Genomic DNA, 16422 nt, shown 5'->3' on the forward strand with positions numbered 1-16422 from the left:
GGTAGCTCCTTTGTAGCAAAACTCAAAAACACGAGAGAAACACACACCTACCTCAGATATGCCATAATGTTCATATTGCCTCTACAAACAACAGTTCTAACTTCACCAGTCTTATATTACACTAATCCACCTAAACTTATGGAGACATTCCTGACTCGTAGCAGTGGACTTCCAAATAATCCGACTTGGAAAAATTAAACTAAATTCATTAAGTGCAGCTTCAAAACTCTTTCCGACAACACTTTTAAACACTTCCACTGCATACGGGTGTAAACAAATCAGATGCTTCAAAGCACTCTTTTTAACGGCAAATGATAAACACATGACTTGCAAATATCTTGTTGAATACGGAGCCTTAACACTGGTCTGTCTTGAAGTATTTGTTTCTAATGTGCCACTGAGGCCATCAAATCAATTGATCAAATCACATCCAGTAAAATACTGGATTTTAGAGCACATCTGATCTCTCAGGCACATAGTAGGTGAACTTTGTTGAGATGAAACTGCAACACTCAGAGCACATTTGGTCAAACCAAGAAGCGCTTTGGATTTGAAAGCGCCAATGAGAAAGGGCCAAGAATGCAAAGTTCTGGAGGGGATTTTTTTTTTTGGTAACACAGACACACAAAACAAACCCAGACCGATTCAGTCTCATCCGGTTTAACCTCAACCACGAGACACCGCTGTCTGTTTTCTTTCTCAAAAGACTCGCGTCACCGTGCATTGAAAAAAGGGAACTTCCACAGTTTGTGGTAAGGATATATGATAAACAGATCTGTTCACACCAGCTAGCAGGGCTGCCTGCGTCAATAAAAGGCGGCAGCAGAGTCGGTGAGCCGACACTTGGAGGATTACCGTGGCAAAAGTCATTTCACATCAAAGTCACACATAATGCCAGGATTGTTCTTCTCCCACAACAACATGACTGAATTGAACGGAAAAGACGACTGCAAGCTTACAGAAGGCAAAATCCATAAAAAGAAGCAAAAGGCTTTGTAAGTATATACATCTTAGTATAAATTCTAATTTATTAGAAGTGAAACTAGCGCTAGAAACTTGGAGATTGTGAACTAGCGCGGTTTTTCAGGCTAACCTGCTGCAAAGCCTATTCAAAATCCAGGACTATATCACCATTAAAAATGTCTTGAGCTGATGCAAACCAATGAACTGATTCTCTAAACTAAGCAGGAAAGAGTTTGGATACACTGGGAGTCTTAGTCTTTTGAAAGCAATTACTTTGATATCCAACTTCCTAACCATCAGTCATAAGATAGAGCTGTTTGCCTCCATTTAAAAATTTTAAGAAGCTTAGGAAGAGTTGAAAGGCAATTGCAGTTTTAATGCATTACAAATGTCTATTAATTGGTTTCAGTGGCACAGACCTCAAGAACTATTTGAAGTGCATGGTACCACACCTTGAATCTGGGATCAAGTCTTCTAACTCCAGAAGTGTTATGTAAGTACTGGGATAGAGTAAACTAACTTAACTATAGCTAGATTACTGTATGGTAAAACTATTGCATTTCTTTTTTATTACTTTCTAAACCACTTCTAAACCAACAAGTTATTCCTAATATCATCATAATGTCAGTTTACAAAATAAATAATAATAATAATAATAAGAGTTAGGAAGCAGAACTATTTGAGTTAAAAGTTATTTCTTAGCAGTACATACATGCTTGTGTGAAAAGATGGGGGAGAAGACTCCTCACTCACGTTTCCTTCAGAGGCATATTCTGTCCATCTCTAATGTCTTACAAGTGATGCATTACACTTAGTCAACTGCAGAAATATTTCCATTCATATTTAAGGAATATGGAAACAGTAGTACAGACAGACACAAAGCGATTTGGTCATAGGTACTGTAAAAGCTCATCCTTCTGGGGAAAAAGAAAAAACACACTCAGGATAACCCCCTATAGAATCCTTCATTTTTAAATCTCCGATTATTTTTTCCTCAACCTGTGCTTACTCTCAGGGTCTCAGTTCTGCATGTGTCAGTCATAAGCTTAACAAATACCTGGTACATGCTCCTAGAATAGAATTACAAAGTGTAACACTTGCCTCCTTCAAGTACGTACATGTGGTTTCTTGCCTAAAGTCTTTTCCTTTTCTTGTCAACTTAGGCTTTCTGCAGAAGAAGTAATGCAATGGTCCCAATCTTTGGAGAAGCTCTTGGCCAGCCAAAGTAAGTATATATTTCTTCTTCCTTATGAAGATAAAATTTTGTGTAAACTGATCAAAAATACGAAGCTGCTGCATTCTGCAAATACTGCCAAAGAATTGGCAGTTGCATTTCAGTTATTCACAGCTCCTGTGTAATATGGCTAGGGTAGTCAGCTTTTTTCCCAACTCCCCACCACCACCACCAGTTCCCACTACCAGAATAGGAAAAACAAACAAACAAACACCTAAAAAAGCTGAAGTCAGTCATGCTCAATCAGACTTTTGTTCATATAAGACTTCTCCATCTAATTTGGAATTGTGTATGCAATTATATACAAAGACAGTTCACTGAGAGAACATTAGAATCCATTAACATAATTTAGAATCCAGGGTCTGGTTCTAAAAAACACGGAACTTCATCTGTAGGAAGACTCCATCACTCTTGATAGTTGCAGGATGTTGAAGGAGGGAAATATGGTGTATCTTGGCAAGATCTTATAACAGGTTTCAACAAGACTTCTGCTATAAACTATTTATTTTATTCTCCTTGGTCACAACTGTCATGCTATAAATGATGATGATTGTGTTGGCTGTAGGTGGCCAAGGTATCTTTCGGGAGTTCCTGAAGTCTGAGTTCAGTGAGGAGAACATCGAGTTCTGGCTGGCCTGCGAGGATTACAAGAAAACCAAGTCCGATCGCTTACATGGCAAAGCAGAGAGGATTTATGAGGAGTTCGTTCAGTCAGATGCTATTAAACAGGTAATTACAAATTTAATATGTGCAGTGTTACAGTAGAAAGATTCCATAAAAAAAAATCAGAAGAGCTAATGTAGATTCACTGAGATGCATTTACATTCATTCAGTTACACAGGAAGACAACATGCTTGCATGTTTTTATGAGCTGATTTGACACATGGTCTTCAGCCACGAGACCAATTGTCACATCTCAGAAGTGGTCACACAACACAGGCCACTACCAAGAGCAACACCAGCAGCAGCTCAGCACGTGACACTGCTCTGAGTCAGCCTGGCTGGAGTTACTGGTGGTGTTTAGAGTCAGGTGCTTAGGGCAAGTTTTGCTGGTAGGAGAGCTGTGGATTTTCTCTTCTCCTTTAAAATACAGAGGCACTTTGGAGAACAGAAAGTGTATTTTGACCATACTTCAAACTTGATCTCCTTTCTACACAAATTTCCTTCTATTATTTTAATTGGAAGTTTTTTCTGTTTACTCCCTATTGTTTAATCTTATTATTTCCAACTTTATTAAAAACATTTATATATTAAGTAGCAATTTTTGTGCATAACTGGAATGTAAAATTCTAAGTAGTCCCTTTATTTTGCGGTTCCGTTATTGAATTATCAGCCCAAGTTCTAAGACTGGGAATTTATTTACTGACAAGACAAAGCTAAATATAAAAAAAAGAGATAAATTTAAGATGTCAATGACTTTTTTTTTTTTAAATCTTCCTAGATCAATATTGATTATCGTACAAGGGAAGCAACAGCCAAAAGGGCGCAAGACCCAACTCACACAAGTTTTGATGAAGCCCAAAAAACAGTGTACATCCTCATGGAAAGGGATTCATACCCAAGATTTTTGAAATCCAAAGCCTACTTGAACCTTTTAAACCAGCTGCAGACCAACAGTTCAAAATGAAGGGGCTGAGGCAATGAAGAGCTCAGTAGACCCTGCGCCAAATATCCTGTGACGAGATCCTCAGGGGTGGCTGGATGGCTGATCCCAGCGAGGATAACGCCTGCCTTGGGGAATACTCGTGGAGATGCAGACGCCTCCGCCGGCAGGAAGACGCAGGATAAAAGCTGGCAGCGTGGTTACAAGTGAGAGCACAATGTGGTGGGGGGCGGGAAATCCTCCTCCCACGTGCCACAGACCCAAGACAGGATACTATTTATTGTCTGAACGACACTGCGAACACAGAACCAAGTGCTAGATCCTAAGGAACTACCAGTTATTAGGAAATGCCAAAGTAACAAGCTCCTAGTTGAGAGCGATGGAGAACAATCAACTTTAGAAGAAAAACAAGTACAACTGACAGTTTTGTACATAACAAGGAAATGCCCAGACAAGACAGAAAACATTTTTTTAAAAAAAAACAACTGTGAAGTGTTAATAAGTGTAGGTGCAGCTCCATGATGACATTATACTATGTAAATACAAATTGACATGTCTTAAAATTGATTTATTTTAACTTATGCAAGAATTACATAAGCTGAGTCATTACTAAGTGTTTTCAACAAGCAGGTATGTAGCATATTTCTTCTGTTTAATTTATTGCAAAATAATAAGCAACTCTTCAAATAAATCTGAGAAAAACATGAAAGTTCTGTGGTCATTTTCTGTCCTAAGTGGTCTATCCATCATAATTAGTGAAGTGAGCATTGAAGCACATCGTTCCCTTCTGTCCCACTCTGTCACTACTTCCCATCTCCTTATTCAAATAGCAATTCCCCCTATATCTCAAAGCTCAGTCTTTTCCAGGCTTTTTATGCAGCCCTAATCAAAAAAAAAAAAAAAAAAAGGCAAGTCTAAGTTTCCTTCCTATTTTTTGTACTCCCCTAGTTACCACCAGCTGAGTCAAAACTCAAGTATAGAAACCATTTGGTCGCCGAGGCCGCGGTTCAATCCACTTCGGCGTGGATGACGTACGCAGCACAGCAGATCACTCATGCTTACTTACTCAGTGAGGCAGTAACTGGGAGACCGTCTAGCAGTAACATTCCCCACAATGTTAGTTCTATGCAGCTTAACCTTGGCAAGATCCAAACCCTGATTTACAATATCAATATTAGCAGTAAAGGACATTTACTTTTCACTTAAAACATTGTGTTAAATTTACTCTAAAATACGCAATGCTATGAATAGTCATTGCCACAGCGGACACTGATGGGAATTAAAATAAGAGGAAAGTAGCAATCATACTTGAACCATAGAACTTCAAATGCAGATGCTATCAAATCTAATGTCTTGTGACATTAGAGTTCATAGCAAAAACGAGACATGTCCTGATCTTGAGGAGCTACCATTCTGAGTCACAGAAGTCACAGGGGTGATGATACAAGGTTTTAATCTCATCCTCGCAGATTTTCCATTTTCCAGAATAGCATGAGCTTAGTTAGGCACACTCCACTACTCTGTACCAAAGGGAGAAGCTGTAAAGCCTCAGAAGTCACCTCCTGGGGAGCACAGGCTGCATCTCTGCTGCCACCCTTCGGGGACCTTAAGGCTTCCAACAGGGAAGAGTCTCCAGTGCAGAGGCAGAGCTCTGCTGAAAGCAACATAAGTAATGGTAGTCACCGCCAGCTTCTTCAATCATCTCCCACTGTAGTCTAACTTCTAAAAGCAATTTATTGGTTGGGGGGGTGGGGGAGGGAAGAGGAGGAGAAGGGATTGACTGATTGATTTTGGTCTTGCAATATTTTCTTTCTTTGGTTAAATACTGTAACTGAGGAAACCTGACTGAAAATGGAATGCTCCTGAAATGATGCAAGCTGGTCTCAATTTGATCTCTTAGATGAATTAGTTTTCTAGGATCAGTAGAAGAAAGTCTAATCCCTCTGCCGTAGGAACAACAGCTATACCTCCCAATACACACAAGTCACACCCTCAAACTCATTCCAACACAGGTAACATGTGCCAAATGTCACTGTGAGCATAGTTCCAGCCTCACTGAAGATGAGAGAAAACTAGCACATGTCGTTGTGTTGGGGGAACTGGGCTTGTGTGCACTGATTATCCACTTACCACAGAAGTCAAAAGCAGCAGTTACCTATATCTTTGTACTTTGCAGGTTGTCCACACAGCACTGAGGTTAAACCATGGTGTTGAGTGCCACAGCAGCCACTGCTTGCTTCAAGAGAGAGCCGAGATTGCCACTCGTGTCCCCTGCCTCTCGACTTCACATCTGGCAGAGCAAGTATTTCAACTAAGAGATTTGAGTGCCCCTATCAGTTGTTCAGGTGTTCAGACTCTGTCACCCTGACTTCCCGCAAGCATTCAGTAGGCCACATGCCACCAGCCTACCCTCACAGTAGAGGATGCGAGACACACTAAAGCACTGGTTAGAGCCCTCTAAAAATATCCTGAAGTTGGATAGAGAAGAGAGAGAATTTAATGCAACTCTGATACCCTCCAGGATCACATCAACCACTTTTACTATGCAGAGCTAGTATAAATCAGCCTATTTGAGGATGGAGGAAGAAGGGACTTATCACTCTTTCACAGAAACCACACTGGTTCATGACTTGGTACAGCATGATAATGGAAATCTTCTTTAAAAAGAAAAGTGTTCCTCTCTTCATGACCCAAATTTCACACATCTCCAAGTCTTTCACCTCACCTGTGGTTAAGAGTCCCCCCAAAAAAGTTCAAAGTTTATTAATAATCAGAGATATTCCAGCCCAATCCCCTGTCCCTAGCAACATCAGTGATTCACCAAGGAATAAACAGCGTAGCAGAAATTCAGAGCTGTCTGTGATACTATCATAAGCCCAGCATTATATAGCTGTTGCTATAGCAGGACTATACAAACCTGGTTGTTTAAACAGAGTGCAAGAGTTCTGGAAATATTTGCTGCGATTTAGTGCTGCCTATATTAATCTGCTTTATAGTAGTAGTTTAACAGCACGACTGACGATTTATTATTTCAAGATACTTCACAACATTTACATGCTTTAAAAATAGTCAAGAATCAGGTATTTTTATTATTTTTGCAAAAATTGCTTTAGGAAATGAGATACATGTTTACTTTGCAGAGAATTCTTCCTTTGAAATATTGCCTAGATGGAGGTTCTCTGGCTTCAGAGAAACAGTAAAACAGGTAGTTCAAAAGGATTAAAGGGTTTTTGTTTGTTTGCAAACTTTGGTGCATGTACAAGGTACATGCACCACATCAAGTCCATTTGTGATTTCTTGCTCATCTCCTCCTCCCCCAGTCTGTGCACACAAATAGCCTCAGCGATGCGTATTGGTTTCACAGCTGTGGGTCGTGTACCCCCAGGCATGGCAGATTCTTCCAAAACAGTACATGTTACACATCAGTATGTAGAAGAGGTGCCTCTCTGGAAACTTCCCATATTTAAGGAAACAACTTGTGAATACAAGTTCCATTTACCTACTTGTAAATAAATTAGTAGGCAACTGAGGGAAAAAAAAATAACTTTTTCAACACATGCCAGACTGGGTTAATTATTAGTTAACTACTAGTAAATTGCTCAAACTTTCCAAAACAATCTATCTATACAAAACTGAATTAAAACTTTTGCTTGGCTACAGGCTCTGTTAACCAACCTTTAATAAAATATTAAATGTATAATCAAAATCTGCTTTGATTTGTTTTTTATTTAATTTTAGCTTTTCTCCTTTTGGGAAAAAACTACCATAAAAAAGTGGAAATTTGCATTTCCATTCATGGACTCTAAAAAACCCCATTAAATCAGATCAGTCAGCTACAGATCAGTGTTGGAAAACAGAACGCAATACAGAGAAAAGCTTTAAGATTTGATAGTAGTGACTCAGACTTTTCAAGCATTTTGCTTTACCTCTGAAGGAGATATTTTCATTGCCTGTCAGAATTTCAGTACTTAGCTCCCCCGCCYCCGCAATCATACCATCTTAGGACATACTTTTGAAGGGAGGCAACTTCTCCTTATAGCAAAAAAGTTCTCGTTCTTGTAAGACTCCATAGACCAGCTTTGCAGTTGCTGAATGTGGATTTAGAAGACTGACTTGGTCTCTCCAATCTGGAAAACTTTGTCTAAATATATCCCCTGAAATACCTATTTTGAATATTATCCCCAACAGAATTAAAATATGGTATATTATATTGGTCACTTGCATGTAATGAAAATACCACCCACAGAAGCCTATTAGTAGAGAGATATTGCCACGCACTAAGCAGCAGGAAGGAAATTAAGAGGCCAGGCCCAGCTGAGATGGTAGAGAATAGCATAAGTTCATCACCTTAGACCGCTAAATGCCACTCCTCCCTGCCCACACGCTGAAATAACAGACTTTGTGAATGTCATTGCCTCCTTTGCGGTTGTGAAATAGGCTTGAAAAGGAAAGAATACAAAAAAATGTGGAAAAACTAAACGTTCTCATCTTCCATTCACAGACATGAGTTGATCGTGTCAGAAGGTGTAATCCCTGTAAGTGAAGCTTTTTGCAAGGAAGTCTTTAGTCACTAAACACAGGCAGAAATTACAAAACAAGTTCTTGCTTAATATTCCATRCACTGAAAACAATTTAAATTTGTCTTGGATGCTCAAAAATAAAGTTAAGGTTATTTCTTCATTTTGTTTGGATAAATATAGCCTCAAAGTTTTAGTCACRAGATTTAGATCTACTAAGAACTGATGTGCACATTTTTAATGAGCTTATTTCCCCTTCTTTCTCAAAATAGGGCCAGAGAGTACTCCGTTGAAAGACCCCGTAACAGCTCAACACTTTCATCTTACTGAGTGTTTCCCTTCGGCCTCTTTGAACAGCTTAAGCAAGCCCAAGCCTAAAGCACTTGGCTAGACTATGGTGACAGCTTTTACATGGCTCCCTTTCACTGATAAAGTTAAAAATAGTTCAGATGAAAAATGAAATGCAGAAATATAAACCTTTCAGCATCACTCTAGGCTTGCTTGCAGATACAGAGCAGATCAGCAACACTTTTCTCCAAAGTTTATCATACAGTCAATGTACTAAAGGGACAGTACAACTGCCCTACAAACTTTACCCCTCTGAAAATGAGAGTCATGAGGGTTTTTTCAAGTTACTGTGGTTGGAAAGCTTCTGCAACTAGAGGACAACCTTTAAAAATAAACTAAACATCCTTTATGTAGTAGTAGTAACTCAAACCCATGAGTTTCATACCAGTTATGGAAAAAGTTTGTACTACATTTATTGTAGCAAATGGGCTGCCAATTATGAAGGTCAATCAGACAGCTTTACAGATGCAGAAAAGAGGCCTTATATTCAACAGAGTTCAGAGCTTAAGCAAGACAACGGGCTTGTCTGCGTCAGGCTGAGGAACACGCACACACGGTCTTCAAAGGCCAAAGCCAAACTAGGAATTGCCTGTGCCGGAACAAACAGCCGGGAGGCCGGAGGCCCTGCACGAACACGGACGAGTATCCTGGCCAACGTGGACCAAGCAGTAATCAATAGCTTGGCACTAAAGCAGTCGCACAGAATCCTCACGCAGGACTTCCACGAGCCGCCCCGCGTACTGCTGAGCTCCTGCGCAGGGGTACTTTTCAGGTTCTGTGAGAACCAAGAGCGCACAGCACTTCTCACCCAAACCACAGCACCCAACTGACTGGATGGGAAGGTTGAAAGTTCAAGTACAAACTAGTCCAAGCTTCCAGTCACGTGATTTCCTTTTTCTGCCTCAAGCGTCGAGGCTCACGATTTCATGGCTTTTAGGAGGAAAGGTGGAAGACAAAGGTCATAGCATGCATCTGAGGCAAGACGTGCTGTCAAACTGCAGTTTAAGCACTAAACAGTTGGCGGACACATCTTGCATAGCTGATCTCTGCAAGCTTAACTGACTAATCCTAGAGCAAAAAAAACTGAAGAAACCATAAATATAGAAAATACTAGAACTCTTGAGGTCAAGAAGCATTAGTAAGCCATGCCTAYTTCTACTTAGCAGCAGAAACCACTGCATCAGATGCACAGCCACAGGGTTACTTGGCCATGGTGCCCCACAGTGAGGACCTGAACCTATTCTGTGAATGCTGTTGCCTGATGCCCTGTGGGAACGGCTTTTTGCTGCACATGGAACCTAACTTTTCTTGAAGTTATTTTTAATTGTGTAGCAAGAAAGTTACTAATAGAACCTGGTCAAAGCCACTCAGTAAGATGCAAGAAAAAAAAAAAAGGGCTGTTCTCTTGAAACCTCAAGGGCTCTACAAAGTAAAAACCAAAAGCTTTGATCTATTATTTATGTACTATGCCCACTCAAAGAGCAGTGACAATGAGCAGTGCTTAGTTCAAGGTATCCACCTTCTGCTCGCCCTGAACCTTAACAAGGGCCTCAATGTTTTGCCTAATTTTTTCTTGGGATAGGTCTTAGATTTCAAGGCACATCCTCAGCACTCCTATTTGCATGCATGGCATGAGGAATATGAGCAYCAGGCAAAACCCAGCAAGCAGCCTTCCTGCATTCATGAAAGCCAGCCTGAGGGTGTATGGCAAGAGAAAAAGAGGAGGCTGGGTAGCTGTGGGCAAGCAAGGGAGCATGTGGGTAGATGGAAAGAATGGGTATCAATACTGAGAGAATGAGAGAGACAGGACTAAGTTCACTAGTGTGAAACAGATGTAGGTGGGTGAGATGTTTATTGAGCAGAAGAGCATTAAAATAGAAACACAATAGGAAAGAGTGAATATAAGAGCAAGAGGAAAAAATAGAGAGAAGGCATGAGAATTAAAGATGATACTACTAGCTAAGTGAAAATAAGAACGAACAGAAAAGGAAATAGTAAGATATGAACAAGAGAGGCTGACAAAGTACATTTGTTCTAATGCCAAGTAGCTGCAGAAAGAAAAACTAATACTGACAATAAACAAATAATAGTTTTTTGYGTATCAGGTAAGTCTTGAAGACAGCCTTGCTGTATTTCTCATGTAAGGTCATATTTGTCAGATATTTAAAAATGGCTCTGAGAACCAGGAGGAGGAGGACGACGACAGTACAAGCTGATATGATCCAGGGTATAACTCATCTTCCATGAAGCCTTAGGGGATTCAAARGAGAACAGTCGTTGGAATCTGTGAGCATTATCTTGGCTGAGAAGAAATATTTGCTCTGACCAAGCTGGTCAACATATGTTGTCCTAGCCACTTTGCAACTGAGAGTTCAATCCCTGAAGAGAAAAAAAAAGAAGTGCCAGAAAACCCTGATGAATTTAGCAACTCTGACATGATATAGCCATTTTCTCCCCCATTGCTTTGGTTCTTCCGYTTTTCGCATTCCCTCATTACTTTATATTTCTTTCTCAGAAGCGTATACAGTTCAACTACTCAACCAAAAAAGCAGCAGTTGGTTCTTTCTCATCATATACCCACRCAGCACTGGACACAGCCTGCAACCATACACATGCAACATAGAAGAAAGGATTCAAAGATGACAGACCATATCAAAAGCCTATTCAACATAGGCTTCAGTTATCTACCAGTCTCTAGCTCACCTAAGAGACAAGACCCTTTCAGGTTAGAGGAGACCATTCATTACAGTGAAACTGTAAAGAGCTTTCCTAGAGCCTGCTGAGACCCAGATCTGCTCTGCAGAGACCCAGTCTGAAGTGATGCTCGCAGAAAACGTTCTACCTGCTTCAGGGTGACACCAGGTGACATCTAGTGGAAAACTCATGTAATAAAAGGAAGAACATCATTTAGGCTCAGTCACATAATTTTTCATCGAAAAAGTGCTGCTGGTTAATCAACAAACCTCCCCGGCCTGTTAAGTATTCTGGCAAGGGAAGTAGAAAAAGCAATGTTCTGGGTATCAAGCTAAGAAAGAAGTGAAATAGAAGAAAAACTGTAAAAACACGTTTGCAGTGGGCTTTCATGGAGTAGCACCATGAATAGCAGCAGTCCTGTCAATAGTGCAGAGATAGACTCTCCACAGAGGTTGCAAGACCCACCGGTGGCAGGCAAATATCCACAGTGCCCAAGACTCCCTGTGCCTCGGAGGGCTTGCGCCTGCAGAGACCCACTGCGTTTCCCAGGGCACTTTAGAGCATGCTCAAATTGAGGGATACAGTGATACAACGAGACTGCAAACCTAAACCGGCCACAAGTCCTGCATTTCTGATTCTTCCCACTGTACAAGCCAAAAGTAGGTGCGCACAAGTATTTTTTCCAGTTTAATAGTTAAAAAAAGAGCTTATTTCAGCTTTAAACAAAGTTGCAATTTAATATCTGTAACATAAAAAAGAGCACATTGAACAAAGTCATTGATTAGTGAAGAATCATACTCAGTTGCTGCACAATTTAGAGATCTCACATATGATGTCCTAGTGATGAACACTAGCAGATAATAGGAAAAAACCTGAACAGCTCATTAGCATTTAACACATATTGGCATTAAAAGAAAATTCATCTAAGGATTTCTTGCATAATAAGCTTCTTTTGCAAAAAGAACTTGCATATAGACATACATATGTACATATATTCACAAAGTTTTTAGAATGAGCAAGTATGCATGCAAGTGAATCAAGTACTGGTTTAAATCACTAGCTGAAAGTAAGAAACAGAACTGACATTTTCCTTTTCGTAATTTTCAAAGTCACAGTATCAGCAACATTTATTTATAGGGCTTTTGTCTGTCTTATTTTTTAATAATTACACAGGTAAGAGTCTATATATCCATCATTAGCTTATTAAATTCAGGCCAAAGTTACTCCCTACCACATGCTTTGAGTACATAACTGAATACGCAGCTCAGAAGTATTTTTATGAGGAGATATATGAGAAAGTTGGATCATCTCACTGTCATGATTATTTACCCAAATAATGTCAGGTTGCATTACACAGGTATTTGCACCTGCTCATACTATCGTAAAAATGAAGAAAAACACACCCCAAAAAACTATTAGGATATGAACAATATAAAGCAGAAAGAAATACCAGCTTACAGAAAAGAGACTGTTGTGAGATTTGTTCCTCATTTCCGTGAGCACGTGCTAAGTCCCTCCATGAGCTCCTTGCAGGTGAGCTCTCATGCCAACCTGCCTCTGCTGCAGGCTGACCAGGTTCGGCTGCAGGCACCCATCACGCAGTCTCTCAAGGAGAATATTTACTATTAGAAAAATACAGATGTATGTTCTCCTACACTAGGCCTGTACATCAGTAGAGTGAGACTCAATAAAATAAATTTGAGTATACAGTATTATTGCAGTTTCAAACTTAAATTCTTACCGAGGTCATGTTTTGCCTAGGAACTGTTGTAAGGGAAAGACAGACTAGTCAGAGCAGAGAGAAGATCCAAAGAGCAATTGCACGTGGTTTTGCTGGCCTGTCCGATAGAGCCAACCCTTCCCTCCTGACACCGTCCATCGAGCACAGGCATGGGCAAAAATCCCTAGAGATCCCAACTCTCAAGTGTCCCAGAAAGGACAGGCAAGCCCTCTAGAAAGCTTTTTCTTTTATTATTATTTTTTTTAAAAACATCCCCACAATGATTCTGGTTTGTTTTTATTTGAAGCTGCCTAACTAGAGAGGAACAAATGAACTGTGAATAACCTGAGTCCTGATCTAAAGCAAAGTCACAACCTGAGCAACAGCTATGAGAAAAGGGACAAAGGACCCCAGACAAGTTTAAAGAAAGTCTCGCTTCTAACATAGCTCAGACAGCATGCAATGCAAAGTTAACCAGCTATAAACACCCCACACTAACTGCCAAGAGCAGAAACTAAAGGTTTTCCCAAAATTATCTGCTTCACGATGCTGCTTGTAAGAGGACCAAACTATTGCGTCTAATGGGAGGATACTTGTACCGTTCATTTCAAACATGGACTTTAGATTTAATATTAGCAACTTTGATAAAGGGATGGAAATTATTAGTCACAGAGCTTGGACAATACATGCAAGATTCCAGTAAAGTAAAACAGAGCTTCATTTCATTACAGCTGATCAGGAGAGATGTCAAGATAATTTCAGAGCAAACACAGCCACTATCAGCACTGCATCAGAGTCCAACTGAACTTCTGTTAAAAACCACAGACACTGTTTGCATATGGTATGTATAATAATGAAGTCAGGCACCAGCATGAACAGTGTAGACACAGTCAAAGGGTAGTAAGACCTTCTGTATTAAAGGAAAATAATGAAGGAAAAAACAGGTCAAGGAATTTGGAAGCTTGTCCCAGCAAATGCAACTGCTAAATGAAACATTAGCTACGGGTGGCCATCCAAGAAGAGGTTCTGTAAGTATGAGGTCTTATACTTCAAACTATTAACCAAAAAAGCATAGCATAGGAAAGGAAACCCCCCTTTTCCACTTGATACACAAAGTTGTCTCAGAATAGCAGAGGCATTCATTTTAGAAATGTTTTTGATGTATGAACAAGTTCATCCCTATTTACATGTGAATATTTTGTGTAATATTCTTAGCAACAACTGAACAGAGATTACAGAAGGCAACTAAGTAGATCTTACATATAGTTGTTTCTTTCTGAAGACTCCACTGAAACCAACATTATGTATTAAAAACAGTGAGATTAGTCAGTTTACAGATTACAGCATAGCGTAAAAATGCTGAAAACTAAGATGTATGTTACAGTATGCTTTGGTAGATCAAAGAACAAGATCTCTATTTTCAGTTTTCAATATTTTCCAATATAAAAATGAGAATTAAGACATCATTTCTAGATCAGTACTGCTTATATCTTTTATAGAAATAAATAATTTCAGGTCTTAGATTTATTATCAGACATGTAATTCATCCTCTGAAAGTGCTGTAACCATACGACTTTCCTTCTGGTTACACAAGCTGCAGGAAGTGTAGATCTTATATGTTAAAAAGCTTGTGGCCTTATTGTGATAAAACCTTAAAAATAGCTAGCAAAATGGTTATTACAGGTATCATTTGTATGTGACAGGTGAAAACAGCTCCTGTGGCCCAGCTGGCTGAACTCAGTAAAGCTGCACTAAACAATTTGGATGGTTACATGCAACGGTTTACAACAGGGGATCTGGCCCTAACACAGGCAAAGTCACAGACTGCACTCAGGAATTTGAGCCTACTAAAAAAAAAAAAGCCATAAAGCTACAGCTTCCTCTCTGCAATTTATGCAGCATCTGTCTTACTGTAGGAATAACGCCATTGCTAGCAGCAGCGATCGACTTCTCATTAAAGAACCTGAAATTTCTTCTCTCAACTGTAGCAGTCTAAAGAAGCACCAAAAAACATACAGCATTCCCCAGCTTTTATGCATGGCAAATATACTTACTCAACAAGGCATGGGGCACAGTATTTATTTTAATTAAAAAGGTCCCTCAGAACTATAACGCAATGTGGCTTTTCATCTAGCGACCACCTGGAGAGGAATTATTGATTGATGCTTTGAGTTCAGATAGGAATAGCTTAATTGGATTATTTAATATTGCTTCATCTAATGCTTCTTGATCATTCTTGCACAACAGTTTAGCTATATCAGCCACTTTAGGTTTCAAAATAAGCAGAAATTTGTATTTTGTTTGTATTTTGGTGAATAGTAGACCATGACTGTGATGTGAAAACATCCAAATTGGAGGGCATTGGGTACTCTAATCATATGCCAAAATTTAAAGGCATAACTTGATTCCTGCCCTGCAGGAAAACTGTTGGGCAAGGTTCACAAATAATGTAAAGCTGGATATAGGTGTCAGAGGAGCAAAGAAAGGAACAGCAAGGTAAAYGCAATCGTTTCCCAGGTCCCAAATACCCCGCTGGAAGATACAGCCTTGTGCTGCGTTTGGTTAGGTGCTTCAGCTGGCTGGAAAATCTGGTTGTGCGAGTGGTACGTGCCAGCAAGCCCTCAACTGAAAGAAACCAAGTTTAAGTAATTAGTGTGGAAGAAAACTTGATTTTTGGCAGGTCTATACAAACTCACTCAGTGTCCCACACAAGCTTAGTAAAGAATTTGGCATCTCTTGAAAGCCAAAGGAGAGTAAACAGACATAGTTCAGCTCACAACTCTGCTCCCCTGACATTTTTTAAAAAGGAAAAACTTAGCTACCTCATCCCTAAGAAAAACAGCACCATTTCTTGAAGTTATTATCTGTATATGAAAGTTAAAGATTTCATTTTTTATTGATATTAACTAGGTGATATTCAACCAACAAATCTCTCTCAGATACGAAGTCGTTCAAAGTTGTTCATTTCATACCAACTGTGATCCCTGACCTGAGGCTTCCTCAATTTCTAGGGAAGAGATTCCTGTTTTTCATCTGCTTTGGGTCAAACTCAAGAATTTAAGTCTTCTTTCATAAGTGGGGAAAGAAAGAGGGAAAATTAGCTTTTCTATTCCCCCCCCCCTTAAGAGATATCCATCAGGTTGCTTGATATTTTATTTATTTATTAAGTCAAAGCTCCACAATGCAAAAAATGTATTTTGGTCTAATGCTTCAGCCATGATTCATGAAGACAGATGTATAAAATAAAAACACTGTTAGAACTGGTAGCATTGCTATAAGGAGACTGAACTATAAGCAAAACATAAGGTAGCAAAACTGAGCGTAGCAGGTTTAAATCTCATTT

General features: G+C 39.6%; 1 protein-coding gene across 1 annotated transcript; it reads left to right on the forward strand.

The window, feature by feature from the left end:
• The first annotated feature begins 816 nt into the window (after window positions 1-816).
• RGS1 (regulator of G protein signaling 1) lies at window positions 817-4561 on the forward strand. The gene is made up of 5 exons (XM_085303205.1): window positions 817-995; window positions 1373-1456; window positions 2127-2188; window positions 2763-2926; window positions 3639-4561. The coding sequence occupies exons 1-5, from the start codon at window positions 892-894 to the stop codon at window positions 3822-3824; spliced, it is 600 nt and encodes a 199-aa protein (XP_085159331.1). The 5' UTR covers window positions 817-891; the 3' UTR covers window positions 3825-4561.
• Window positions 4562-16422: the final 11861 nt, after the last annotated feature.

Source organism: Rhea americana, unplaced genomic scaffold, assembly GCF_003343005.1.
Source record: "Rhea americana isolate MKP2758 unplaced genomic scaffold, rheAme1 scaffold_198, whole genome shotgun sequence".
Lineage (NCBI taxonomy): Eukaryota > Metazoa > Chordata > Aves > Rheiformes > Rheidae > Rhea > Rhea americana.